At 39.3% G+C, this 24,189-nt stretch overlaps 6 protein-coding genes across 8 annotated transcripts; 2 read left to right on the top strand and 4 right to left on the bottom strand.

Annotated features, from left to right (window-relative positions):
- Nucleotides 1-1,163: 1,163 nt before the first annotated feature.
- On the bottom strand, nucleotides 1,164-4,529 carry LOC135168608 (A disintegrin and metalloproteinase with thrombospondin motifs like). The gene is made up of 12 exons (XM_064132984.1): nucleotides 4,377-4,529; nucleotides 4,211-4,275; nucleotides 4,029-4,095; nucleotides 3,660-3,862; nucleotides 3,498-3,584; nucleotides 3,051-3,153; nucleotides 2,611-2,993; nucleotides 2,345-2,490; nucleotides 2,189-2,262; nucleotides 1,983-2,103; nucleotides 1,741-1,854; nucleotides 1,164-1,584 (listed from the first exon to the last, which is right to left on the bottom strand). The coding sequence occupies exons 1-12, from the start codon at nucleotides 4,381-4,383 to the stop codon at nucleotides 1,302-1,304; spliced, it is 1,653 nt and encodes a 550-aa protein (XP_063989054.1). The 5' UTR covers nucleotides 4,384-4,529; the 3' UTR covers nucleotides 1,164-1,301.
- A 237-nt stretch (nucleotides 4,530-4,766) lies between these two features.
- On the bottom strand, nucleotides 4,767-8,321 carry LOC135168609 (A disintegrin and metalloproteinase with thrombospondin motifs like). Its single transcript, XM_064132985.1, has 12 exons — nucleotides 8,232-8,321; nucleotides 7,983-8,047; nucleotides 7,773-7,833; nucleotides 7,424-7,635; nucleotides 7,261-7,347; nucleotides 7,075-7,183; nucleotides 6,656-6,996; nucleotides 6,277-6,422; nucleotides 6,099-6,166; nucleotides 5,888-6,008; nucleotides 5,621-5,764; nucleotides 4,767-5,188 (listed from the first exon to the last, which is right to left on the bottom strand). The coding sequence occupies exons 1-12, from the start codon at nucleotides 8,236-8,238 to the stop codon at nucleotides 4,903-4,905; spliced, it is 1,647 nt and encodes a 548-aa protein (XP_063989055.1). The 5' UTR covers nucleotides 8,239-8,321; the 3' UTR covers nucleotides 4,767-4,902.
- Nucleotides 8,322-8,550: 229 nt separating this feature from the next.
- Nucleotides 8,551-10,584, bottom strand: LOC135168614 (WD repeat-containing protein 18). Its single transcript, XM_064132994.1, has 2 exons — nucleotides 9,509-10,584; nucleotides 8,551-9,434 (listed from the first exon to the last, which is right to left on the bottom strand). The coding sequence occupies exons 1-2, from the start codon at nucleotides 10,124-10,126 to the stop codon at nucleotides 8,808-8,810; spliced, it is 1,245 nt and encodes a 414-aa protein (XP_063989064.1). The 5' UTR covers nucleotides 10,127-10,584; the 3' UTR covers nucleotides 8,551-8,807.
- Nucleotides 10,585-11,124: 540 nt separating this feature from the next.
- Nucleotides 11,125-14,757, top strand: LOC135168606 (dihydrolipoyllysine-residue acetyltransferase component of pyruvate dehydrogenase complex, mitochondrial-like). Of its 2 annotated transcripts, XM_064132982.1 has the most exons (10): nucleotides 11,125-11,286; nucleotides 11,586-11,946; nucleotides 12,029-12,203; nucleotides 12,423-12,923; nucleotides 13,125-13,301; nucleotides 13,385-13,569; nucleotides 13,707-13,807; nucleotides 13,927-13,968; nucleotides 14,101-14,272; nucleotides 14,378-14,757. In XM_064132982.1, the coding sequence occupies exons 1-9, from the start codon at nucleotides 11,160-11,162 to the stop codon at nucleotides 14,268-14,270; spliced, it is 1,839 nt and encodes a 612-aa protein (XP_063989052.1). In that variant the 5' UTR covers nucleotides 11,125-11,159; the 3' UTR covers nucleotides 14,271-14,272; nucleotides 14,378-14,757. The 2 variants fall into 2 exon arrangements, with proteins under 2 accessions (XP_063989052.1, XP_063989053.1); XM_064132983.1 differs by lacking the exon at nucleotides 13,927-13,968 and having other exon boundaries at nucleotides 11,126-11,286.
- A 777-nt stretch (nucleotides 14,758-15,534) lies between these two features.
- Nucleotides 15,535-18,533, bottom strand: LOC135168611 (serine/threonine-protein kinase PAK 1). Its single transcript, XM_064132990.1, has one exon. It carries the CDS (start codon nucleotides 17,868-17,870, stop codon nucleotides 16,356-16,358), a length of 1,515 nt encoding a protein of 504 aa, XP_063989060.1. The 5' UTR covers nucleotides 17,871-18,533; the 3' UTR covers nucleotides 15,535-16,355.
- Nucleotides 18,534-19,181: 648 nt separating this feature from the next.
- LOC135168612 (lipase 3-like) lies at nucleotides 19,182-24,167 on the top strand. Of its 2 annotated transcripts, none has more exons than XM_064132992.1 (9): nucleotides 19,182-19,374; nucleotides 19,632-20,319; nucleotides 21,173-21,371; nucleotides 22,270-22,384; nucleotides 22,787-23,036; nucleotides 23,249-23,407; nucleotides 23,512-23,596; nucleotides 23,752-23,894; nucleotides 23,962-24,167. In XM_064132992.1, the coding sequence occupies exons 2-9, from the start codon at nucleotides 20,149-20,151 to the stop codon at nucleotides 24,109-24,111; spliced, it is 1,272 nt and encodes a 423-aa protein (XP_063989062.1). In that variant the 5' UTR covers nucleotides 19,182-19,374; nucleotides 19,632-20,148; the 3' UTR covers nucleotides 24,112-24,167. The 2 variants fall into 2 exon arrangements, with proteins under 2 accessions (XP_063989062.1, XP_063989061.1); XM_064132991.1 differs by lacking the exon at nucleotides 19,182-19,374 and adding an exon at nucleotides 19,399-19,543.
- Nucleotides 24,168-24,189: the final 22 nt, after the last annotated feature.

Raw genomic sequence — 24,189 nt, forward strand, 5'->3', positions numbered from 1 at the left:
TGGCGAAGTGGGGGAACGAGATAAGTTGAATAATCTCTGAGTAATATCTCTGAATCTAAAAGAGATTTTTACATTTTTACGTTTGAGGAAGAATCATCGGAAGATCTTCGGAAGATCTCACCTAGTGAACGAACGGAAATTTTTCCAGATCTTTGGATGATAATTTTTGTTTAAAGATACGTTAGATCTTCCGAATATCTTTCCATGGTTCTTATTATTGTACTGATATCTCAAATGCTCGGTAAATTTATCCACCAATTAATTTGGCTAGAGATATTGTTGATTGAAAAATGCTCTGGCTTATTTTGAACTCACTGATCATTAGAGTCAGGGATGCGGATTGCTGGAGAAAAGCAGCTTTCAGTCACGTGGAAATAGAGGTCGTCCGATCGGAGGGCTAATCATGTTGAAGAGAACGGGAAGAAATTCCCATCAAGATTTTTTTGATTGAAGTATTGATCTCTCCAACTATTTTTCTTTTATATAAAACACGGTTCAATGAATTCTGCATGAGACTGGAGCCAAGAATAATGAAGGGGTAAGTAGCTTTCTTCAAGGAATAATTTCTTAAAAGTGAAGGAGATACAGTTGCATGGCAGTAATACAATTGTTGTCTTATTCGAGCACTAATTCCATTTTTCCACTCAATTTCATTCAATGTGGTCAATGAAGATGTTAATGGCAACATTCATTAAATATGTTCCTCAAACTTCCCTGCAAACCAATAAATTTTAGAGCTGTCAGGGCATTACTTCTGAATATTTCACTATTTTTTTGAAACAAAAGTTTTTTCTCTTCGTAGATATCAGTGTCGCCGTCTTTTACATTCAAATGAATTGGAATTACGAGGGTAACATACATAAACCGAATGAACATTGAATCGCACATAAATTACTCATTTCCCAGAATGAGCTTCTAAGCTGCATTGATTTTCTCGCCCTACTGTGTGTGAATTAATTTAGAGAGTTCGTTCATTGGAGCGTCAGAGAAATTCATTTGCTATAATGTAAATTTACCCAATATTAAGTTCTGCTTGGAATCGAAAAATAAAATTGTCTACAAATGAGTTGATCTTCGTCGCGCAATAATTACCTTAGAGGATATTTTTTTCACGTGAGGACATGGTAGGAATGCGGTAATGAATCAATAATTTACGCTGAATATGCAGTAATATGTGCTTCATTTTAGTTTTTCGTGGAGGAGTTTTTTCCATTTAATGTAGTGTTGAACAATAAAATGTTCCCAAAGGGGATCTCATGAAAAAAGTTAACATAACATCAGAATCAACCAAGTTTTTTGATTCACGTCCATGGTACCTCTGTCGAATCGACAACACAATGCCCATTCACGCACATTTTTCCAATGTCACAGTACGAACCATCGATAGAGTGATTGTAGCGACCCCACGTGCACGCCTTCACCTCTGGGATATCACAATATACTCGGCAATTTGGATTGTTTCTGTTACATTCCTCGTATTCCTCGCACTTGTCAGGTGATTCATGTGTTGGTATTTTCCCCGCAAGATATACCGGCAAGAAGTCTCTTTCTTTCGGTTTTTCGGTCAAGCAAAATGGCCTCAACCTGCAAAAAAAAATCCATAAATTTTCTAGATCAAATATGATTGGCTGTAGGGGGTATGCCTCTGTGTCCCACTTTCGTGTCCCAATTTTAAAAAATAAATTCTCATTAATAGAAATACGTTTCGGTTTTTATAGTATAATATAATTTTAAGCTTACTTCAAAAATCCCCGGAAACTTGCCACACTAATATTAGACCAGATTACATTGTTCGTTACAAATGAACTGGGCCCCATTACATAGCCATCAAAATCATCATGTCGCATACCAAATCTAGAAAAAAATGTAAAAACATTTTATACATTTCTTCTTTTTCACTTAGATAAACGATCGCCTTTAGACGTCATTTTTCGATGGAATCAATAATTTAATGTTAAATAACTTGATTTTTCCATACGTACAAGTGACCGATTTCATGTGCAGTGGCTGTGATGGAATGAAATAAGGTATCGTCCGAAACGAGAGCGACTTGTTGAACGGTTTTTTCGCAAATGGTGCATGCACCGACATATACTCCCACCCCTCCAAACATAACAATTCAATTCACAAGTTAGAAATACTAAATAATACAAATAATGAGAAAATATTTAGCATTCTATAGTCTTACCCCCAGCATACGCATCCAAAGGACAATATGCTGTATCTGTAGTCTCATTCCACGCATATCCACATATCTGTTTTCTGAAATGGGAAATAATCAAAAATTGACATATTCTAGAGGCACTATTTTATAAAATGACCTATAAAGTATTGAATTACTTACTTTGTCAGTGTCACTAATAAATCGTAGCTATCATATGAAATATCGTCATTCCGCGCATACCAGTATTCTGAAGCCAACACTAATGAATTAGCGTCAGACAGTGGTTGGCCAGGGGGACTTTGCATGTACTCCAGTGCGTTGCCATCCTACATCAATCAAACAATCGTAAGAAAGTGCACACAAACGACTTTTTAAACTATTCCCGAAATCTAAAACATTATTTGACAAAGTGTTGAAAAATTCTACGTTGTTCAAATCAATCTCACCTTAGCTAGCACTATACCAACGACATTCAGTCTGATCTGGGGATTCTTGAACAATCTGAATGGTAAGTCGACGTTGTTCCAAAATCCCAGCATATAAGTGATTATCTCGGTATCATTTTTGTTGAATGCCACGTCATAAGTATCATCAACAACAACCAGTACTCGAGGATATAGAGTTTCAGGGCGTAAGGGACATTTGGAGAAAATATCTTTCGCCATTCGTCGACAGGTGCCACATACTCCGGCTTCATTCTCAGGGATCATTGAGAGATCCCCGCAGTAGTCGACGCATCTCCTGTGATTTATAGAGCAATTACCAACGATTCTGCCTAGTGCATGGAGCTTTTTCTCGGGCCGTGAGTATGTGTCGTCTATTACCGATCCTGAAACATTGATAAATCATGAAAGTTATCAATAATAAAAGAGGAACTAAAACTTACCCCCTAGCCACGGACAATGATGTTCGCCGACCGGTACAGCTGGCTTTTCGTCAGCATCACGTTCAGGGATCGGTGTAGTCTCCGAAGCTGTTGTTGTTTCACTCTAAATTGCATTAACAAATAATATTCACGAATTACGCATTTTGATGATTGATCAGAGAGATTTCAAGTTCTATCCTATTTATGAAAGCACATAAATGTAGTAGGTACATAAGACATTTGCTAACTTTATGCGTAAGACTTGTTCCTCATTGGTCAACATGCTCGAGGCAAGGAATTCAATTATTTTGTTAATGGGCGTACAATATTTAGGTACATGTGTTTAAATATGTGGAGGCCCCAGTGGTGTATTCAGATGAATGTGTTCTATGAGTAATTGACTAATGAATCATTCAATCGTGATGGAATGTTTATCACTCAATGTCATGTGTTTTCTGTTTTACTTACTTGAGCCTGGGTCGTATCATTTCTTCGACGAGGCGACAGTGCCATTGCCTTTGGCAATAATAGGGATCCTTCTATTACTTCTCCCACCTATGAAAACATATCAACCGCATAAATAATTTTCGAAATATGTCAAATAAGGAAACAGCTTGGGATAATGCTTACAGTAGAATATTTAGTTAGAATTGGGCCGGAATTTCCCGATAGCAGCGAGTAAATTGGAGTGTTTTTTGAAAAGAGATAGGTGTCTTTCAGCCACATTTCCACGTTTTCTACAGAATTATCTAAGTATAGTCCCCTATAAGGCTTCGCTGGTACATTGTCAAAGTTTGGCCACTGAATCGTTGCCGGAAAGCTCAGGTCGTCATCTGCAGTTTCGGTTATTAATAATACAAAATGAAGTTATGAATAAAAAACATTGGAATCATTTTGCCAAATATTGTATGGGATTCAGTGGCTTTTTAGTACCTATATGTCAGGGGGGAGGGGGCACAATGCAATGTCCCATATTTAAATGATCATTTTCAACTTTACCGTAGTCATAATCTGTAACGGCCTCCGTTGTTTCCTCCGTTTCAGTGGTGACCATAGGCTCAGGTGTCTACAATTATAGGAAGGTATACCAGCATTTTATACACTTTAATTGTATTAACGAAAAAATAAAGCGTTGATAATTTATCGTTTATCATTAATTCATCACGCTAATTCATACATACGGTTTCTAATGGAACCCCATTCGCCACATAAAGGACGGCAAAGCTCCAAAGTAGCGATGCGAAACCTAAAAAATATGTTACCTCGTGTGAATTCTACTCTATTTTAACTTAAATGTTAAGGAGGAAGAAAATTCTATGTGTAAAAGATATACAGCTGCGTACAAACCTCGCATCTTTAGTTGATTGAGTTCGTTCTTCCAAATCTCACCAGCAACTGTCAAACAATCGCACCTGCTTCATTATAAAGGGGAGCTTCGATCACTCGTCGAAATTTGCAGGAGAAATAATTTCATGTGAATCATTAATGATCAGTGCTATCGTTATCAGGTCTGTTACAATTCGTCGTTCGTATGTCCATTGAAAAAATATTAAAATGTTGAAGGCCATTAGAATTCCTTTACAATCTTGTACCAGCCCACTGCCAGGTACCGGTCGCGTAAGGCGTGTATTTATTATAAAATAAAAATTAATGCATGCAAAGCATATATTAGTTCATCAGGCGTCTAATCTGCTGAAAACTAAAGAAGGATTTCAATGATTTATTCAAAGTACCGGATATGCAAATATGTATCCTTTATTCTACTCGTTCATGGAGGATTTCAATTTAACACAATGTTGAACCCTAAAATGGTCCCTAAAGTGAATCTCATTTAAGAATAAACATAATATGCCAATTCATGGAGTCATTTGATTCACATCAACGGGGCTACAGTCGGATCGTCAACGCATTTTCCATTTAAGCAAATTTTTTCGGTTGCACATGTTGATCCATCAGCAGCAGAGTAGAACTCTTTGGCGCAATGGCCCCTAGTACCGTATTTACACTTTAAGGACCGGCAGATTGAAGCGTCTATGTGACAGGCCCCGAGTGCTCTGTTTCTATGGCATTGCTCCTGAACGTCCAGAATTTTCCCAGGAAGATATACCGGCAGAATTTCTCGCCTGTCCATTTTATTGTTGAAGCAGGTTGGGTTCTCACTGCGAAAATAGGGTCAAACATTTCTTATCTCAAATTTTATCAATTTCCAGGCTACGCCGCTGATTTTTTCATCGGCTTCACGTGGACGAGTAAATGTGCACACGGCATTTTATTATGCATTCAAACCGGTGGAATCTGATCGCCATCATTATCTGACAGCGTTCAGGTACTCGGCAAACACAAATATTCAATAAAAACTCCATATCTCTTCCGCAATTTCGGAGCGAAATGCGAATAAAGATAATTTCTCGGAACTGATATGGACTTTTTTATGCAGTATCCCATAATTGTTATCGGAATGTTCCTTAAAAAGTTGTCACTCTACCACTAACTTTTCTTAGTCATGATAAATTCACTAGCTAATTTATGTTGTAACTTTCAAATATAAATTTTCCTTAACACGTATACAAAGTGAGGTGATTAGAACTTACTCGAGGAAAATTTGGAAATCTCGCAAACTGCAATTGGACCATAATGACTGATGTTCCGATAGACTGTCATCAGACGCCATTACGTACTCATTATCGAAGGAGCATCCATTTTCCCCGTTAATGCTGTCATGGTCAATACCAAATCTGAAAAAAATGATTAGAACGTTTTAAATTACTTTTTTATTCTGTGAAAGAAAACGATTATTCTCAATTGCCATCTTCAGTATGTCCGACTATAAAATCTGGACTAGCCTTGTCTATACATACGTATGACCAATTTTATGAGCCGCTGTCCTAATTCCCCTGAATTCGGCGTTGTCGTTAACGATAGCTAATTTTAAAAGACGATCATCGGAAGCCGCGCATGCTCCGCTCGATTCTCCAACCCCTTCAATCATAACGAAACAATTAAACTCCCAAGATAGAGACTCCATATGATCAAAATACAGAGAGAATATTTAGCTTTTTATATTTTTACCTTCAGAGAGATGTCGACAATATTTTCCCTTCGTGAAAGCAGAGGAAGCAAACTCACATAAATAGTTTCTGAAATTTGGAATAATTAAAAATTGGTGGAGATTGGAGAGTTGTTCATCACTGGAAGGAATCTGAATATTGCATTGCAGAACAACTGGTAAAGGATTGAATTATCTTACGATGTCATTGTCACAATCACATCGTAGCTGTCAATTGGAATATTAGCGTTCCGCGCATACCAATAGTGTCCACCTTGGTTCATTGCATCATCAATATCTACCCTCTGGCTAGAACGAGTTTTCATGTAATGCAGTGCCTCGGTATCCTATGTCAATGGAATAATTATCATAAGTTGCCTATTGATAGAAGAGAAAGTGTTGAAAATTCTTATCAACTGACAGTTGCAGAACACTTCCCACTTATTGATATTACGAATTCAGCATTTGATTTAGAAATAATGGCAGGAAATTTCATTTCAAATGTATTATTCCAAAGTCTAGAGAACTTTGGTGATTATGAGGATGACTTGGGTGATTATTTTTGCTGCAATGTTCTCACCTTAGTTAACACAATACCCACGATATTCATTCTGATCTTGGGATTCTCGAAAAATCTGTATTTCAAATCTACACCGTTCCAAAATCCCAGCAGGTAAGTGATGATGTCACTATCTCTTTTATTGAATTTTACGTAATAACTGTAATCAACGACGACCAATAGTCGAGGATATATAGTGCCAGGCCTCAAAGGACATTGAGAGAAGATATTGCTGGCCAGTCGCCGACAGACGCCACATTCTCCATCTGCATTCTCATCGATCATCGAAAGATCACCGCACTGATCAATGCATTCCCTATGATGCCTCGAGCATTCACCGACTCCTTGCCTTCCCGTCGATGCTGAAATATTTATGAATTATGGAAGTGATGAACAGCAGGCAAGAAAGTGGCTGCCTTGAACCAATTTCCAAAACGTACATAAATCAGAAGATTCATCACTCGTGGAAGGGTGTACGGTCGTCAGTTCGTCTGTAAGAGGTTCAGGAGTCCATGGGATTCCCCGAATTTTCGAGGAAACGCTTTCAGTCTAAATTTCATATCCCACGGATTTCAGTTATCAATGAATTCGTTATCAATGTAATGTGCTTCGTCTGTTTTACTTACTCCTGCCGAGCTGTTATCCCTTTCCTGACTAGATAATAGTACTGCACCCTTTTCGAAGTCTTTGGATCCTTCCAAGACTTCCACCAGCTATCCCACCATTATTACATTGTAAAATGAGTTTCGAAAAATAGAAAATGAGGAAGCAGCTTGGAATGATCTTTACCGTAGAATATTTTGTTATAATTGGACCGGAGTCTCCCGACACTAGTGAGTAAATTGGGGTGTCTTGTTTAAACAGACTGCTGTCTGTCAGCCATAGTGCAATGTTTTCTTCAGAAGTATCTAGGTACATTCCGGTGGCAGCATCCGCCGATCGGCTCTCAAAATTTGGCCATTGAATTGAGGGGGCTAGCGTAGAGCCCTCTTCTGAATCACCTGTTCTCAAAAATTACGATAAAGATTACAGGTCTTATTCTCACTTGGGAATTATGAAACTTCCGCGTAATTTTTATAGTAATTTTTGGACGTGCAAGAAAAACAGACTATAGTACTAGACAATGTTCTTTATTTACCGTCTTTCCCTGATTCGATAACGAATTCCACGGTGTCAGTGGTTGTTACATCCTCACTTATCTAGAATTATTGGAATTTGCAAAACAGTTGGCATAATCGATACATGAACGGCTGGATAATTTGTAAATGTTTCAAGGGATAACTTGTAGACTGTTCCCGACGGATTGAGTGTAAGAAAAGTACGAATTTGTGGTGATTGATGTACTTACTCCTTCTGAGTGGACCCCATTCGCCATATAAAGGGCAGCGAAGACCCAAATTAACAACTTAAAATCTGAAAGACATGTTCCCTGGCGTTAATCTTCATTTTTAAAAACAATTTGAACCATTCTTAATACTCCTTAGAATTCTAACGCTTCACAATCAAAGTATAGTTGCGTGATCCCGTACTTGTTGCAGTGGCCCCAGCGTTGATTGTACCGAACAATTATTTGAGGGATATACAACTGTGTACATACCTTGCATCTTCGATTGAATCAGTTCTCTTGCCCAATTACCGGCAACTGTCGAAAAATCACATCTGCTGGCATATAAATACCGGCTATTCTTGATAAGTTATTGAAATTTCAAGGGAAAAGTATTATGCAACTCAATGTTACTCATCACAGCAGAATACTATTTCTATCATTTCGTATTGATTCCTAATACTCATTACGTCCATTAAAACTCTATTAAAATTCAGAAGTCCATTAGAATTCCATTATAATCAATTAAGCGACTAAACAACTGCCCAATACTGGCCGCCTGATAATCAAAATAAAAAGTATACAACCTACATTTTCCATTTCATCTTTATATTTTCATTTTACATGAAAGCTATTACACAGGGTTAATGACTCGTGTATTTTTTTCAAAACTTAATTATCCAAATATTCTTTGTCCATTGTTAGTGAGAAAATATTAAATACTTCAATATTTAGACTCAAACGAACCTCCATAATAGCATAATAGTAGCATAATTACTAAATATCTCAGTATTTAATTATTAACATTTACTAAATATTTCCATTATTGTCCAATCTAACAATTCTCTCCTACTCCTTGTGGAGAACACCTCTGACTGCGTACTTGTACATCTCAGAATTGATTTTTCTTAATCTCTCAATTTCCGCTCTACTCTCGCTCAATTTCTTTTCCATTTCCCCATTCCCATGGCCCTCTCCACTCTCTTCAAAGAACTCCTGCGGATTAAGTAAATCGTCCTCCCCATGTTTTACAATCGCGAGGATATCATTGGCTCCCTCGTTATCAATCCTCTGCAGAGGTTTCACGAGAACTTTTGGATTCAGAAGGTTGACATCAAAATTCGAGTGGTGAGGGACCAGTAAGACATTGGTGATCCCGCCTTTGTGCTGAATGCTCCTGATAATCTGACGACTAGGAATATTCCAGATGTTGACCGTACCGTCAGCGCCGCCAGAGACAAGGGTGACGCAATCGATGGAGACTGATAGATTCGTGATTCCATTAGTGTGCCCCTTGAAAGTGTTTCCTTTTTCCTCTTTATCGCCTGGGACATGATGTTCTTGTCCTCGCGGTGGATTCCTCAAGTCAAATTGTCTGATGTGTCCATTGGTGCAGCCCACGAACATGTTGCATTCTCGTTTGTCTAGACAGACTGACGTCAGAGGTACGTCGAAGACCAAAGTCAGCAGTTGCACCTGTTGAGATCAGAGATTATATACTTTTTTGGCAAGTGAAGTACAGTCGGAAAGTTTGTTAAAAGTTAACTCACCCCAGAATTGGCGTCATAAATCCTCGCAGTTCGATCCAATGACACCGTGACAACTCTACACCTAGCTCCAAAGGCCCCAAAATAAATGCCCTTGACAGCGAGAGTGTGATCAGAGAATCCATGCAGAGGATTAGCTTCCTTGTAATTATTGATAACCCTTGCCACTGAATAAACAAAGACGAGACCGTCCTGTCCTCCGCTGGCCAGATGTGAGCTATCCAGCGAGAATTTGAGGCAGGTGACTGTCTGGTAATGACGAGCAAGAGTTCTCAGGAGCCTCCCCGTTGACGTCTGCCAGATGAAAACCTTTTCATCGACTGAAGCTGCTATGTACGTACCACAGGACGTGCAGGACATGGCGGAGACCTTACCTGGTGTTGTCAATCGAAGATTGGAGAGGGGAACCTGAGAATTCACAGGCCAGATATGGATCCTGGGCTTTGTGGCATCAGCTGCGAGAAGGTAGCTGACGTTCAGGAGTTGCATAGCGTTCGAGGCCAGAGGTGAGGCATTTCTGAACTGCGATAGCATAGATCCTGTCAAAGGATCCCACATTGCGGCACTCCAGGATTCCCCAGACGTGTCTGAGGTTAATAAAACTTCTCTGGTCTCTTTCATTTCTATTATTTATCACGAATACCTCTAGTTTACAGTTTTACGGAGAATGATTTGAGGTTAGGTTACTGAATTGTTGTTGTTTTTTTAAGGTTAGGTCACGTCTTTCTGACGTTAGGACGCGGAAATCGAGCTATTATTACATTCCATTTTGGGTTGAATCACTTTTAGAGGGTCGTTGAAGCTTTTTGCAAGTTTATGACGACTCATTCAAGTCATCTCACGATTTTATTGGTAATTCGTAATTTTTTTTTTGATTTCTTGTTGATCGACCAACACTAGCTTCTCCCAAACCCACGTGCGTAAAAAAATAACATGTGGAAACAGACTAAATGCGCAAGCGCAAGCAGCAGAAAAAAATACATTCGTACATAGATAGCCACAGGGAATTGCTCTTCACACAATCAACTAATTCTGTTGTTTGCATTAAGTTTAGGCCGCTTTGTGCTGAGCTTAAAATGTTACATTAGTTTTGCATTTATTTTTAAATAAATAATGTGAGTAGTGTCCTCTGTGTGCCACAAGGAGAACATATATACCGTACACAGCGCCCTGTACGGCGTCTCGACGTACTTGCCGACTGTTCTGACCTACGAGGTTAAACTATAGTAGAGGTGCACATCACTATTACTGGTACCCCCGGCGCTGGGTGGCACCACGGTACGATTTTGGCGGTCGATTTGGTCGACTTAATACAAACGATAGAACTAATTTTTGTGCTGGAATTAATTTCCATAGAATTGAACTGACAGAACTAATTTTTTTTTTAATTGTGATAAGCATTAAAGAAAACTTTGATTGAATTTCTCAAAAAATCGTCTATTATTTAATACTTTTTTTATAGGTTTCATTGAAATGGTCACTTACCTCTACATTGTCCAAAACGAATTACCGAAGCCCTCTGATAATCCCAAAAAAATATCGATAAGACTTTCCAACTATCTCACGATTATGGAACTAAACGACCTTGAGGCGTAGAGGTCAATTCAAATGCCTGGATCGGACAAACATCTTCCGATCCGGCCGTCCATTGAAAATGGCGCAGATGGTGAGGTGTAGAATTGGCTTCTTATCATTGAAATCCCTCAAAACTCCAGTGTCACGGATCATACTCCCCGAGAAATACCAAAGATTATGTTTTCACACGAGTTGGCTATTGAATGGTGAGTCGATAATGACATCCTGTTCTCTTGCATCGCCATGAGCACAATTGAGAGGTTAGAATTGTTATTGGAGCAATCATAGTCACAAACTGTTCACTATTCTCTCAAAAAATACTTGAACACTTTATCGCATGTGTTTTTAATCTCTCCAACATCTTCCTCCACTTCATAACCAGTAGAAAGTCTATTGTTTTGAAAATACATTTGTTATGCAACCAATTGTCAAAACGTTGAGCTCCATGTCATTGGGTCAGTTGGACGCTGATAGATGAATGAAAATGTGATTGATAATTTTCCAGTCAAGGGGAAGGAGGTGCTTATGCCCTCGCTCTCTCCTACGATGGAGACAGGGACAATCGTCAAGTGGATGAAGAAGGAGGGTGACCCTATTCAGCCTGGAGATGCCCTAGCAGACATACAGACTGATAAAGCTGTGATGACATTTGAAATGGACGACGAAGGAACATTGGCGAAAATCCTGGTACCCGAAGGCACGAAGGATATCAAAGTGGGAACTCTTATTGCTCTGACTGTCGAGGCAGATGAAGATTGGAAGTCTGTGGAGATGCCGGTAGGGGCAGGGGCACCTGAGGCACCTCCTGCAGCTCCTGCTGGGAGCAGTGGGCCTGTAGAAACCGAGGCAGAACCACCTACTGGCCAGTATGTCTCGAATTTCAATATTTGACGTTTTGTCTTCTGATTTTCATTGGGTCTACGGTGATGAGGTTTTTTTCATTTTTAGAGTGAATGTTGCTATGCCTGCTTTGTCACCAACCATGACATCAGGGACGATTGTCAAATGGCTGAAGAAAGAGGGGGATGAGATATCTCCTGGTGATGCTATTGCCGATATTCAAACGGACAAGGCTGTTATGACGTTTGAAATGGATGAGGAAGCAGTTCTGGCTAAAATTTTGGTAAGCACGGAGTAAATTAACGAAGGGAGTACATACTGGGAAAGTTGAAGAACACAAAGTAAATAATATCTACATATTTTGGAGATATATTTTACATTCAATGGTTGGAGATTTTCAAATCGTTCTCCCATTCACGTTAAAAAAAATAGAATTCGATGTCCAAAATCAAAAAAAAATCAACATTCTGCCGCAATATCCGTCACCCTTTGCTCTCCCCAGGTGGAGGAAGGCTCTCAAGTAGAAGTCGGCCAGCTGATAGCAGTGACAGTAGAAAGAGGAATGGATCCGAAAGCAATCGTCGTCCCGACAGCGACGAAGCCGTCTGCAAAACCCTCCGCCGCCTCTCCAAAACCGTCCTCAACCCCCTCATCAGCCCCGTCAGCGGCCCCCGCTGGTGACAAGCCACCCCCAAGTGGCCAAGTCTATGGATTAGCTGTGAAACGACTGCTCGAGGAGTACGGTCTCAGTTCAGGGTCTGTCAAAGGCACTGGCAGGCCGAATCGTCTGCTCAAGAGTGACGTCCTTGGTTATATTCAACAGAATAACATCCAGAGAGTCGACCCGGGAGCTGCACCAGCCCCTGCCAAAGCCGGAGCTCCCAGTGCTCCTTCAGCACAGTCCAGGGTCACAGCTCCTCGAAAATCTGGGCCATCTACCTACCGGGATGTGGAGATATCTAATATCAGGGCTGTTATCGCTAAAAGACTTGGGGAATCCAAGGTAATTTCTTCGGTTTATCATTGATAAGTCCAATCATTGAGTAGACTCATAGAATCAGATAATAGTTAAAAGGTTGCATAAGGCCGACTGCTTGAGTGATTACTTAGTTGCTTTATTGATTGGTCAAATGAATTAATCATTGAGTCATTTTTCAAAATTTATTTAATTTGATCATTTCAATTTATCTATTACATTTTTTAGCGGGGTATTCCTCATTCCTACGCAACAGTTGATGTTAGAATCGACAAACTCAATGAAGTTCGTGAAACGCTCAAAGGAGAAGGCATCAAAGTGTCAGTCAACGATTTTGTCACGAAAGCTGTGGCTTATGCTCTCCTGCAGTGCCCTGACATTAATTCTTTGTACAAAAATGGACAGGTAAGGGTAGCAGCTCCTTTGAAAATGTTAGAAGGTAGTCCTAGAAGAACAACTCACTCCTTTCGCTGAAAATTGGTTTTTAGATAGTGAGGGTGCAGAACGTCGATGTGTCTGTTGCTGTATCAACACCCGCAGGTCTCATCACGCCGATTGTGTTCGATGCCGCCAGCAAAAGTCTCAGTGATATTTCTAGTGACATCAGAACTCTTGCTGGAAAGGCGAGAGAGGGAACCCTGAAGCCTAATGAATTCCAGGGAGGGACTTTCACGTGAGTATTTTCATGTGATATTTTTTGTGGTATTTATTGGAAAATTTCAGAGAACATTTAATTAAGAATAAATCAGCAAAGCACTGAGAAGAATGTTTTTTCTATTTTGCAAAAATTTAATTTAATGTTTGTTTCAGGATATCAAACTTAGGAATGTTTGGAATAAAAGAGTTCTCAGCCATAATAAATCCCCCACAGACTGCGATCCTCGCTGTTGGAACTGGCCGTGAAGTACTGGGCAAGTAATTTAATGAGTTTCAAAAATCCTCATTGCAATTTGCTAATTATCAATCATGTATTATGAATTTCCAAAGTGTATATTTTACTTATCAATATTTAATTTAATGCTGGTCACAGTCGTCGATACGTCGGGTGAGAGAGCAACAGAAGGAGACATTGGTAAGAGATTAAATGACAAGTATTTGCACACTGATAAATTCATAATACATGAGTAATGGCACTTGGCTGAGGGCAGAAGCTATCGATGATCATTCGAAATGTTTGATGGATTGTTTTAACATTTTTTCATAGACACGACACTTAGAAAAGCGTCGGTAATGAGTGCAACACTGTCGTATGATAGTCGAGCTATCGATGAGGATCAGGCGGGAGACTTCCTGGCAGTTCTTAAATCAATTCTGGAAGATCCAGCTCTGCTGACTGTTGCGAGGGGCCAGCAAGCTATGAGACACAGACGTTAAACGTCAGTATTTCCAAACGTCGGAAATAATTCCTAAAAATTTCAGTGGGACTTTTCACAAAATTTCGAACAGTCTATGATGAATTTTGATGTATCATTCTATTTCAGACACATTTAAGTGGACTCGGGAGATACTGCCACATATGATCTTACCGATGAGCCAACCACAGAGATCATTATCCAAAGAACACGATTATGAGAATAACAACCTCAAGGGTTCAGGGAAATGGTTGAATAAATAAAACCACCGATTCTACGAAATGCGATGAAAAATCGAAAATATCAGAATAAAATGTTCTCATTCAACGATCTATGATTAATTTGCGCACTAGGTCCATACTGAATGATATCTAGTTGAATTGCTGTATAAAAATTAATTAATTGGGCAAATGGTGTTCATTTCTTCACTGATGTGATGAACGAGCAATTAGAGTGAAATCATTGGCTGCGTCAATGTAACTGTAAATAAAATATTTATTGACCCATAACCTTGTACGAATTTTCTCTCATTGGCACTTCCATTAGGTACCTGGAGCAGGCTCAGCCTACTTTATTTTTATCATTATTATTATTTTATCTTGTATTTTTCTTTCATCGTACATCACTTTTCGCTGTATTCCATCGTTGGTCAACTTATAAGAGGATTTCCCTAGCCAGGGGTTCAACAGATGGTGTCTGAATTTTTTTCCTCTTGTGGACATATCAGTAGTTCTGATAACATATCACTGAACGGAATTTGAAGTTTACTCTGATATCAGCATAGTCTTGAATTTTTTCGCCGCCGAAAGACAAAAATTATCTAATTTACATTCCAATTGATCTCGATTTTTTTGCAATTTATTTTAAAATATTTTACCACCAAAAAGTAAAAAAATGAAAATAACATGTTAAGGAGTGAAAAAAAAATTTATTGTATTCCGTAATTTTCTTTCAAATTATTGAAATACAGAATAAAGAAAAAAATTTCAAATTCACAAAAAATAGTCAGCGCCTCCTGTTATATTCAATGACTTGAGAATGGAAATCTGTTGCTTATCTCTTTCGTGGGATTGATTCACACGTCAGATGCCATTACCGTGTGTTTTATACGTCACAGAACGTATCCAGTGAGGAAGAGCATTGTATTGCATTCCAATTGAATATCTGTCCACGTTCATTACTTCCTTTTGCGAATTATTTTTAGCACCTCTCCGTTCTCTTCTGAACGACCCCAACGAATCTGATATTATCTCTAGGACGATAATGATTTTCTGGGAATTCATTGATAATGATTATCAAAACACATTTTTATATCAGTAAAATTTCGATAGAATTCAATACAAATGATCTCATACATATATACATACAATTTTAGGTAGTTACATACATAATGGTATTCAAAGTTGAGCAATATAGTGATGCTCTAGGCACGAGGGTCACGATGGAATATATTTTCGATAAAAATTTCTCTCAAAAACATTTGTTCGATATTTATATAGAAAAATACAGTCGATATGTTGCATTTGGTCCTTTCATCGCATTTAATACTCTGAATTAATACAAACATAATTCCTTAATTTGGATGGAAGCTTTAATCTCGTGAGGTCAAATGGACACTCGAAGTTTTTTTCATGAAATAAATCGTGAAATAGTTGTATTTTTGGTTGATAAAAGAATTATAAATGAGAAGCACTGTAATTGGTAATTCATAATAGAATTATTAATTCACTCAGTTCGAGGAGACTCATAAAAAATCAAGTGTGCATTTTAATGCAAGCCCTTCATTTAACTCATGTCGAATAAGAAATCGGGCTTTTTTCGAATAAGAAAAAAGTCATGTATCCCGGGAACCTCTGGAGACCGCACTTGTGCTAAAATATCCTTAAAATTATTTCAATAATCGCAAGACTTACTCAATGTCTACAATATTGTTTCAATATTTTATAATTGCCCACATATCGAGCCCCTCATTGACTCACAGTATCCATCCACATATGATTCACAAAAACAGATAATTAAAAATATTTATGCGAATGAATTAAACACGACGACGACATGTGAAATAAGTTTTTCAAAGACAACCTTTCAACCACCCACATAAAAAAATCTAAAATACTTTTTGCAATTGTATCTGTGCGACCTCTATGAGTCTCCTGAGACTGGACAATTCGGCGCAATTGTCCAGGAAAGGATGAGCCAGGAGTTCATCAGCAGTGGCTCGTTCTTCGACATTTACTGCTAGACAGCGTTCCAAAAAATTTTGAAATGCGGCACTGAGTGTATGCCATCGAGGTATCGATGGCTTGCCAATGGCAGCAATTAGATAGAGCGCTCTAAGTGGTGTCTCCTTCAAATAAGGCGGCTCACCCTCGATCATCTCAATAGCCATAATCCCAAGTGACCAGATATCAACCTTCTTGCCATACTGCTTCCTGGTGACGACCTCGGGTGCCATCCAGTAGGGAGTGCCTACCATAGTTTGTCTCTTCTCATCGCCGTCTATATTAGCACAAAATCCAAAGTCCGTAACTTTAACAGCACCATTCTTTCCCAACAAAACATTATCTGATTTGATGTCCCTGTGAATAATTCCCTTGGAGTGTAAAAAACTTATGGCCTTGAGAACTTCCCGACATACAGCAGCTATCTGCGCCTCCTTCATGATGGTCTCAGTGACAACATCAGTGAGTGGCCCTCCCTGGAGTAATTCCATAATAACCCAGAGATGATCACCAACGAGATAGGCATCCAAAAAATTCACCAAATTCGGATGATGGAATTCCTTCAGTACTTTGATCTCCATCAGTATGAGATCCTTCCTTGATTGTTTGGTCAGATCAATGTCCTTGATGGCAACCTTATCGTTATTCACGAGATCAGTCGCTATGAACACAACCCCAGAGGCACCAACTCCAACTTCCCTGCTACGTTCAAACCTTCGATTGGGATCTCCACACTGACAGATGCTTCTCAACTTCTCGTAGACCTCCTCATCGCTCATCTTGCCCTCTGACGAATCGGTTTTCCTTCTGAGGATTGGGCTCTCGCTGGGTGTGCTCGCCGCATTGTCCTTCATCAGGCTCTCAGCATTGAGAGTGTAGGAGTTGAGATCCTCCAGAATCTCTGTCAGAGTCTTTTCTGTTCGCTCCTGCTGCACCTGCTGGTGCTTCCTGGGGGCGGGTTTCGGTGGTTTATTCTGCTTGGGAGGGAGCTCCGGCAGCCGTTGGCTGTCCGTTGAACTCGCTGATGTTGATCCATCAGAATCACCAGACTGGTACTTCTTCTTGGCCAGGATTTTATCGATCTCTTGCCTCTCCTCCTCTATAAAATCCTCGGTCACAAATGGCTTGAACAGCTCCTGCTGGGGTTTCTTCTTTCTCGAATAATTGTAGAACGTGATAGCGTGCAAAGCCGCTGCGGGATGGGTATCCTGCTCATGTTTCGTTATCTGGGAATTCAATTGACGAATCCAAGAGTCCGGTAGGCCCTCCAATTTACCGGTTTCCGCATTTTTTATAACGTGAAATTTGTGCGCTACGTCCGTTGGCAGACCTATCTCACCGATGCTCTGATCGGTGTGGGTTTTCTTCTTTGAGAAGAATTTTGATATGCTGAGGCTCATTTTTCACTAGAATTTCTCACTTTTTAGTCTCGGTTTTTTTTTCTATTTTCACTTTCCCCGTTCCGGCTGGACTTTCTGAGGCACTACAATCTTCGCCGATTGTGGTTATCTTCAAGATGTACGATTGTTACCCTTGAACACACCCATTACTTCTCGCAGACGATTTTTTAAAACTCGTTTCACTGTTTCACGATCATCGAATTTGGGGGATTTTCAATAACTCACTTTTCACGCCCATTGACTGTCCTTTTCTCACTGCATTCAATTATTGATATCGATAGCAAGGAATAGCCTCTGGGGCGTTACATACTTGGTAATACTCAGTGTGTCCGCTTTTTCAATTGGTACACGAGTAATATCAACGAATTCAATGAAGGAGAGGGCTCATACTAGCTCGGAACACCAACAAACCCCTGGGGGTAACTCCTCTATTGTTATTTCCTCTTCTCACTTCTTTCATTGGACAGTTCTTTTTTATTCTTCTTATCGGTTCAACTCGCATGGAAATGAGCACAACACGAACACAAAGCAATACTGAACACACGAGTAATGCAACAAGCTCTTGGCTGACTGTTTTGCCAAGTGGGCGAAATGGGAAACAAGCGCGGCGGGGAGGCCGCCATCTTATGGAGGAATCATGAGTCATCGACGAATGATTCATCATCATTTTTCGGTTTATGTCATGTGTAGCGATGAGTTGAGGCTCTTGGAAGGATAATTAAAGTTAATTAGTTGGGAGTTTTATTCAATGTCGTGAGAGATTAGATAAGTGGGGGAAGAGTTACTACTTTATCGGCAGAGGGTTAGGAACTCTGGAGGGCGGGAAGGTTGCCGTCTGTTTGAAAATGGGGGGTAGGGAATGTGAAGTTCAAGGGGCAGGTTGATCCGTAATTTTATTGAATTTAATTGGTAAGTGAATTTTATTCTGTTTACAATATTTAGGGGACTTATTTGAAGAGAGAAATTATTTTTATTCCAGTGTTGAATAGATGATTTTTATGGTGTAAGTTTACAATAATTTTCAGTACAATAGTGAATTTCATTTCGCCTCAATTCCCCGTATTTATGCAAAATTCCCGCCGACGTTTTGTCCCGAATAATAATGCGCTGATTCAAGAGGATGGAATAAAAGCGGAGTAATGAACAAAGACGGAAGAATTGTTTCGTCGGGTGGTATCAAGGTGACGGAGATGACGATTTGACATGCAGACGTGCGCTCATCGTCAATGACACGCGGTTCTATATAACAATCGAACTGACAAGATGTGGTCCTTAGTTCATACTCAGCTGTCTCAACGCTCACCGGGAGTTCCCCCGCTGGTAGCCCGTTGAAAGTTGAAAATTTTTTCATTGTCTGTTGACATTCCTGATGGCCGACGATTAGTTATACTTACCGCGATAAGGAGCGAATTCGTTAACGCACTGTTATCGCCGTGTCCAGTTGTCGCTAAAGGAAGCCTTTGAGAACAAGTTTCGCGCAGTTGGATTCTTTGAAAGTTCACAGGTGCATCTTCAATCTCGCATTGACGTAAACTAGAAAGAGAGAGAGAAAGAGAAATGAGACAAACAATTGTGTAAATTCAGGCGTTTCTTTTGTTCAAAGCAATTTATATGAAAGATATGAGACGTTCTGGAAAGACTTTGATATTTTGAGCGAGAAATTCACGAAAAAGGTCAAAAATTTCGGGTGAATTCACCTCTTTGTATTTAACGGTAATTTTTTAATAATAGAGAATACATTTTTTTTTTAATTCGAAGCAGGAAGTGCGCTTGAAATTCATGGATAAAATTTCGAATGCTCTTGACATAGTGGACGACCTTGACATTAAGAAAAAAAAAATTGAACATCCGCGAAATTCAGTGGATAATTATCCGGAAGGAAGAGAATCTGAAATCCCTGTAATTTTTGAAAATTCCATTCTGACTGAAAGGCTCATAAAATTATGGTGCAATATCATAAATCATCGAGTTAGTATCATTTCGCTGGGCCCCACCAACACCGCGAGGATCGATCTGACAAAGCTATTCTCATTCTTATTCCCAAGAAAAGGAGAGAATTTTATAAATAACGAAGGACGATGCGAAAAGTCCTGAGCACGGTGGGGTGATGACTAAGGGATAGAGTGGCTTATCTGTTTTCACTGGGCATTGGACGCTAGTGGCTGGAGACCTGCAGATGCAGTGACAGTTTTGGATGTTCACTCAGACATTTTTTAAAATTCAAAAATAATTTTCCAAATCTCCAGTGCTCCATTTTGGAATTTTTCGGGTGTTCATTATGGAGAAAAAAAGGGTTTATATGATGTTGGTATTAACGTTAATGCCCTATCGAGTGTTATCCCTCTCGTTCCTGCGCGAATTAATTTTTCCCCGAGCACCAGAGTTAAATAGAGTACGGGCCCATACCGAGGGCCGATCTTTTGACCGAGACTATGCAGTGCTTGACTTTGTAAGTATCGATTACAATCTCAGTGATCTTAATTGCCATGCGAGGAGGATAATTAATGGCTGTTACGTGACAGGGTTAATTAAAAAATATTGAAAGGAATATTTGCTTGCCAGCCATATGTCACTCCGTTTCAGTAATTTATATGATTTTTTGGAATTCGTGATGGTGCATTCAGTGATTTCGATAGGAGACGAGTCATAAATAAAAAATTACGTGACTTTTCCATAATTTCAGATGTGAAATTTGGTAGGAAAATATTTTGGCAAATTGTCACGTAATTTTTTTCCGGAAAAGATCGGTAAACATCGTAGACGTCCACAGAAACTTGACAGATATTTCGAGAAATTTTCGGTTTTGACAGGACTGTAATTTATCTCTAATTTATCAGTCTCAATTACTCCACAATTTTTTAGGAAAATGTTTTCTTTATAATAGTTGACTCCTAAAAAAATTATTTCAAAATTCTGGACTTCAACGCTTTCGCAAATCAATCACTAAACTCAAATGATAATAAATTCAGATAATCGCGACTCTAGTCACGCTCCACTATCACCACTAGCAAATGATTGATTTCTAAAAATCAGGGACATGTTCCTGAAATTCAAGTGAAAAATCTCCGTCTGAATGAGACTGACCAAGTTCTTCAATTTCGCGTTAGAGATCAATCGGTACGACTAGATCAAGGATAACCAGTTCAATGTAGGCAAATGTCAATCTCGTTACATTTGCGCATTGTACCTGCACTTTATTAATTTATAATCATCACATTACGTTCGCGGGGCGATCATTTACTAGCGGAACAAAAAAATCTGTTTACACAGTCGTAAACATTATCCAATTATTTTTATGCGAGACGGGACTCGTGACAAAGTACGGCTACCCTGCGGAGGAGCACAAGATCGTCACCAGGGATGGGTACAACCTGCGAGTGCACAGGATCCCTGGCAGCCCGACATCGCCCCCCAGAGCTGGCAAGACCGTTGTTTTTCTCCAGCACGGAGTTTTCGGCTCATCGGACCACTGGGTCCTCATGGGGCCGAACAAAGATCTCGGTAGGAAATTTATTTGAAATATATATTTCCTCCATTCCCGAACCTGTTCTCACAATTTTTTTGGTCCTTGAGACTTCCTTCGAATTTTTATTAATCCGGGTTTCTCTGCATCGGTTTTCCTTGTTGATGTAATTTTGCATGTCATCGTATGATGCAATATTCAAATATAATATAATAAAGCTATTTTTTTCTGTTCATTTAAATTGATTTTTTGGAAATGAATTTTGGAATGATATAAAATGAGTAATTCATGCGCATCATATTATTCCTGCATTACAATGACAAAAAACTACTTATTCGAGAAGAAAAACCTAAATAGAGATTCCACGTCCGAGACTGGGGAAAAAAGTCATCGTCGATTTGTTCGATCCATATAAAGGATCATTACGAGTGGATCAAGTAGTTCTGGTCGCTTTCGAAATAATTATTTCCCTTGGAACTATTCAATTAATGTCAACAAAAAATTTAATTTCATACAAGAACAGTAATTCAATAGAAAAAAAGTTGATTCTAACTAAACTTGTTTGTTTGGATTGATTTTTAAAATAATTCCCTTGAAGCCTCTGGTCAAACTAAAGCCTCTCCCTGGGCGCAAGGGCTTTTAGATTGACCCCGAGAGATCATTATCCTCATGAAAGCAAAAATCCAGTCAATTTGATTGACAAGTTCACGTCAAGGCAAATGGGCTTCACCTTGGCTCGTTAATTTTGATTCTCTAGAGTTCTGTACCTGAAAATATCTCATATTAACATTCAGTTTAGTGATTCACGGATGATGGATCTAACTGTGCATTGCGTACTGAAAAAAACAATGAGATATTTATTGAATGATTATACTAAGAATGGGAACACACGAACCTTGGGAGGCTTAATCTCTGCATCTCCATTTCCTTTCACAGCATTCATGCTGGCTGATGGGGGATATGACGTGTGGATGGGCAATGTCAGGGGCAACACCTACAGCAGGGCTCATGAGGAATTGTCACCCTTGGACGAGCAGTTCTGGCAGTTCAGGTGAAATAGTACCTTCAACTCTAGCTCTCAGGGATATTCAATTAATTAGCAATCAACTAAATTAATATAGTCCCTATATTCTGCGGATAAATTCAGATGAATATATTTTCTACAGTCGGGTGACATTTCAAGGACTCATTCCTCCTCGAGGTGGATAAATCCAATCGATTTTTCTAATCACAAGAGATGTCGCGTTACGTTTTTCATACAAATTCTTCAGATTTTCAAGTGAATGATTTTCTGTGAATAACTCTAGTAGCAATAACTTGCGTAATCCATGTGCATTTGACAATAACAGCACATTTGCTCTATTTTCGTTATTGTCACTGATTTGTCTCTTAGAAACAATTAGATTTTGTTATTCCCTGGTTTCAAGAATCTATGGTGCAATTTACTGTGCAGCTACCATGAAATGTCGGTTTACGATCTGCCAGCTATGATAGATTACGCACTGGAGGTGTCCGGTGAGAAGGCGGTCCATTATGTGGGACATTCCATGGGTACAACCATGACCTACGTACTTCTATCAATGATGCCGGAGTACAATGAGAAAATTAAATTGTCGGTGAGTTTGGCACCGGTTGCCCTGTGGAAGGTTCACCCCATCATACCGATGGCCGTGCTGATGGACAGCAACTTCAATTTCCTGAAGGTATTGGACATACCTTGAATTAATTGACGAACAAATTTTGACCGGAATTATCAAAAAAACAAAAAACCTGAGGCGGTTTTTTCACTTTTTCTGCGAAAAAAGGGAGATTCCGTTATTTATGCGAATTCCATTGTTTATAATCCCCGGGATTTTTTGAATGTGCCGAATAAATTTATTAGTGATGACGTGGATAACAAGAGACTAATTTTCAGGGTCTTCTGGATATGAATAAAATCGCGGAAATATTTCCGCAAACTACTAACAACGCGAGATTGGCCAGGGGATTCTGCAGTGATGGCTCTGTTACTCAATCGGTTTGCCTGACGTTAATGTCCATACTTTCAGGACATGATCCCTATCAACTCAACTCTGTGAGTAGATTTTTCATCTCATTTACGCGTAATTCTTCCCGAATCTTCTTGTTTCCCTCGAGTTCTCTGATTCCAATTATAATTCTGAAAATCAAATTTTCCAGACGCTTTTGCCGTACTATTTTGCGTACTTCCCCGCCGGTGCATCGACGCGAACATTATACCATTATGCGCAGAATATAAGAACAGGTAAATAATAGATAATGAATTGCAATGAACTGAAAAAAATCAAAACAACAGGGACTTGTCCGAAATAATTCTTCCACTTAAGTGGAATTCGCTCGCTCTTCGATTGAATTTTTCCATTGAAAATTTCTAAACGAACCGATTAATTTTTACCTCAGGTGCTTTCGAGCAATACGATCACGGTTACATCCAGAATTTCAAATTCTACGGGAAGAAACGACCCCCGTCCTACGATGTAAAGAAAATAACAGCCCCATTTGCGTTGATCTACGGTGCTAATGACCCATTGACCAGAGAAGAGGTAGGCAAATTAAATTGCCAGTTCTCCAGTGCTCGGTTTAATTAATTGAATGGAAAAATACTTGCAGAATATCAATGAGCTTGCGAGACGACTGCAAAATGTTGTGACAGTGGAGAAGGTGCCGTACAAGTACTTCAATCATCTTGACTTTATATGGGCGCAAGACGCTAAAGAACTTTTGTACAATCGAATAATGGAGTTACTTGAAATGTATTGAAGCGACGAACGACTGATATTTTTATTTCCAGGTGTAAATAAATTGTGTACGTAATTTATGGCTTCCAGTCATTACAGC

Source organism: Diachasmimorpha longicaudata, chromosome 13 (assembly GCF_034640455.1).
Source record: "Diachasmimorpha longicaudata isolate KC_UGA_2023 chromosome 13, iyDiaLong2, whole genome shotgun sequence".
Classification (NCBI taxonomy): Eukaryota; Metazoa; Arthropoda; class Insecta; order Hymenoptera; family Braconidae; genus Diachasmimorpha; species Diachasmimorpha longicaudata.

What these genes read in the sequence shown, in the direction of transcription:
- LOC135168608 (XM_064132984.1), bottom strand. An exon ending in ATGGGGTTCCATTAGAAACC is followed by an intron (nt 4,096 to 4,210) that starts GTATGTATGAAT and finishes CTATAATTGTAG; the next exon opens with ACACCTGAGCCTATGGTCAC. An exon ending in GCACATGAAATCGGTCACTT is followed by an intron (nt 1,855 to 1,982) that starts GTACGTATGGAA and finishes ATTTTTTTCTAG; the next exon opens with ATTTGGTATGCGACATGATG.
- LOC135168611 (XM_064132990.1), bottom strand. Translation starts at nt 17,870, where the DNA reads ATGAGCCTCAGCATATCAAAATTCTTCTCAAAGAAGAAAACCCACACC.
- LOC135168614 (XM_064132994.1), bottom strand. Translation starts at nt 10,126, where the DNA reads ATGAAAGAGACCAGAGAAGTTTTATTAACCTCAGACACGTCTGGGGAA. An exon ending in TTTATGACGCCAATTCTGGG is followed by an intron (nt 9,435 to 9,508) that starts GTGAGTTAACTT and finishes TGATCTCAACAG; the next exon opens with GTGCAACTGCTGACTTTGGT.
- LOC135168606 (XM_064132982.1), top strand. Translation starts at nt 11,160, where the DNA reads ATGGCGCAGATGGTGAGGTGTAGAATTGGCTTCTTATCATTGAAATCC. An exon ending in AAAGACTTGGGGAATCCAAG is followed by an intron (nt 12,924 to 13,124) that starts GTAATTTCTTCG and finishes TACATTTTTTAG; the next exon opens with CGGGGTATTCCTCATTCCTA. An exon ending in AACTGGCCGTGAAGTACTGG is followed by an intron (nt 13,808 to 13,926) that starts GCAAGTAATTTA and finishes TGCTGGTCACAG; the next exon opens with TCGTCGATACGTCGGGTGAG.
- LOC135168609 (XM_064132985.1), bottom strand. An exon ending in GCTCATAAAATTGGTCATAC is followed by an intron (nt 5,765 to 5,887) that starts GTATGTATAGAC and finishes CATTTTTTTCAG; the next exon opens with ATTTGGTATTGACCATGACA. An exon ending in GATTTCCAAATTTTCCTCGA is followed by an intron (nt 5,189 to 5,620) that starts GTAAGTTCTAAT and finishes CTATTTTCGCAG; the next exon opens with TGAGAACCCAACCTGCTTCA.
- LOC135168612 (XM_064132992.1), top strand. Translation starts at nt 20,149, where the DNA reads ATGGAGAAAAAAAGGGTTTATATGATGTTGGTATTAACGTTAATGCCC. An exon ending in GAGCAGTTCTGGCAGTTCAG is followed by an intron (nt 22,385 to 22,786) that starts GTGAAATAGTAC and finishes TTTACTGTGCAG; the next exon opens with CTACCATGAAATGTCGGTTT. An exon ending in ATCCCTATCAACTCAACTCT is followed by an intron (nt 23,408 to 23,511) that starts GTGAGTAGATTT and finishes CAAATTTTCCAG; the next exon opens with ACGCTTTTGCCGTACTATTT.